Genomic DNA, 2,393 nt, shown 5'->3' with positions numbered 1-2,393 from the left:
GTGTTTTGGGGGCATTTGCACCCACAAAGGTTTTGTAATTTGGTGTAAATTACAACGATAGGTATAGTTTGCCCCCAATATTTATTTTGACTCCACAATAAAGATAAAATTAAGTTTAACCCTTAAAATACCTAAAGAAAACTTGTTTATTATATCCTTTTGTCATCTTTTCCTCCCATAACCAAAATTTTCTGAATAAGCAGGGTTTGATTTCCTGTAAAATGTGTGCTTTGTTGAATGCAAGCTGAGTTCTACTGATTGGTTATTCTTGTGTATCTTAAAACATCCTCTTGTGAGGTTTGCTTTAAATTGCAAGCATCGATTTACCAACAGAAATGCTATGTCTTGTTTCCATGAATTCGGCATTGCTTTTTGTGTGTTTTCAATATTTTTACTTTAAAATGCAGTACATATACTAGCATATTTTTTTTATGAGAAATGTTATTAGGTGGCCAACATTTTTTATCAATATTACCCAACACTTTGGGTCAACATCTTATTTTTATACTATTAGAATTTAGGGTTTAGGATTCAGAATTTAGTCTTTAGTGTTTAGATTAGAGTTGGCCAATAATGATAAATTTTGTTAGTCATATGGTATCGTTCTTTTTTTTTTTTAAATTGAAGTGTCGTTGCCTTCTCTATTCTTTTAAGTGCGCTGACTTGAATTGCATTGTGTTCCCTAAACTAAACCAAATTTTGCAACTTTTGCACTTCATTTTCTTTTTCCCGGTTCAATTTAAAGCATCTGGTTTTTACCATTTTGCTCGAGGCTAGATCATAAGCATGCATTGACTTCTTGCCCTTAATATTTTTTTCCCAGCAAGTATTTCTTATGATGGATTCTGTATTTTGTAGAAGCATGCTTCTCCCTTACTTTGAACTAGTTTATTCTAACTGCTAAAGGAAGGATTGAAAATAAATAAAGGGAATGGCAGGCATTAATATATTTCAGCAATTAGAAAGATGTTCTTGTAATATGAAACTAAAGAGAAAAGAAACTAACATGTTCATTCAATTTCATTTGCAGCTCATATCTTTGTCCGAGAAGAAATGGTGGCAGTAGCCGGTAGGGAACCGTCTAATGCTATGATGAAGCGAAAGAGCTGAAAGAAAGCAGTCCAATGCGCTTTTGTTTCTATGAGGATGATGCTTTACGTTTGGTAGAGCTGTGGAATGTGTTTATAAAATTTTATATAACATGTATTACTATAATATATCTACGTTGTTATCATCCGTAGCTTAGATTATATTATTATTATATAAAAAACATAGATTTATCATTTATGTATGTTGTTGCTGCCCTTTTTTACGGGGGCCATTTCGCAATAGAAATTTTGCTGATTATAAAATTTTATATTCCCGCTGATGGTGTTTGCTTGTTCATAATTGTTTTTTCGTTATTAAGTAACCATCTGAGCTTCGAAAGATGATGATTTTGATAAAATAAATCTCAAAAATATAAATAACAAATTTTTTTTAAAGATATGTTCTATTTGACAAATTTAACTAAGATTGCGTTTTGTGCTGAAAACAGGACAAAATAAGACACAAAAGACAGAGATATAAAAAAGAGTGTTTTTATATTTTGTTAATTTGTTTGGTAATAAAGAATAAATTAGAATCAATTATAAAATTCAATTTATTCTCTTTTTTTATTTAAAAATTTTGAAAAAAATATGATAATAAAAAATATAATTATAAAAAATTAATAAAAATAATTAAAGAAAAAATAAAAAATAAGTTATGTTTTTTGTGTCTTTTTTGTTAATTCAGTGTCTTTAAATATAATATCTCTAACCATTATGTTAAACATGATTTTATGTTCTTTTTATAGACACAAAATACACTAATTCAGTATCTTTAGACATAACATCTCTGTTCATATCTCATCTGTTAAATATGATTTTATATTTCAGTATCTCTGTCTTAGTGTCCCGTATCCGTAAACAAACACAGTCTAAATATTTAGTAATTTATTTACTTATATATGTTTGGTTCATCTTATCAGATAAAAAAATATCTTTACTAGTTCATTTTGTAATTTGTATTTTTTTTGTCAAAAATCTTAATCTTTTGATATGTAAAATAGTTATTTATTTTTTTTGTTTATCGATAAATAACTACTTTTATTTTAGATAAAGTATTATTTTAGTCTCTAATATTTGAGTTAAGTTCTATTTTCATTCCTAATGTTTGAAACATCATATTTTTATCCCAAATATCTTATTTCATCTTATTTTAGTATATTAGTCAATTTTTTTTTTAAAATATCCTTTTCTTTGTTATAGTTTTCTTCTAGATTAACAAAAATTGAAATTGTTATAATTACGATGGTAGTTGTTGTGATTTGAGAATAATAATGACATGATGTCCTAATGTCCAACAATCTA

The 2,393-nt window shown here is 27.1% G+C and overlaps 1 protein-coding gene across 1 annotated transcript in view; it reads left to right on the top strand.

Moving 5' to 3' along the window:
• Window positions 1-1,370, top strand: part of LOC107632826 — a 5,704-nt gene extending 4,334 nt beyond the window's left edge. The window contains exon 4 of the mRNA XM_016336478.2: window positions 1,031-1,370. Coding sequence (XP_016191964.1) covers window positions 1,031-1,066 — 36 coding nt within the window. The 3' untranslated portion in view covers window positions 1,067-1,370. The remainder of the gene's footprint in view (window positions 1-1,030) is intronic.

This window comes from Arachis ipaensis, chromosome B01, assembly GCF_000816755.2.
Source record: "Arachis ipaensis cultivar K30076 chromosome B01, Araip1.1, whole genome shotgun sequence".
NCBI lineage: Eukaryota > Viridiplantae > Streptophyta > Magnoliopsida > Fabales > Fabaceae > Arachis > Arachis ipaensis.
The sequence above is the reverse complement of the archived record's forward strand: the minus strand, read 5'-3'. Positions and strand labels throughout refer to the sequence as shown.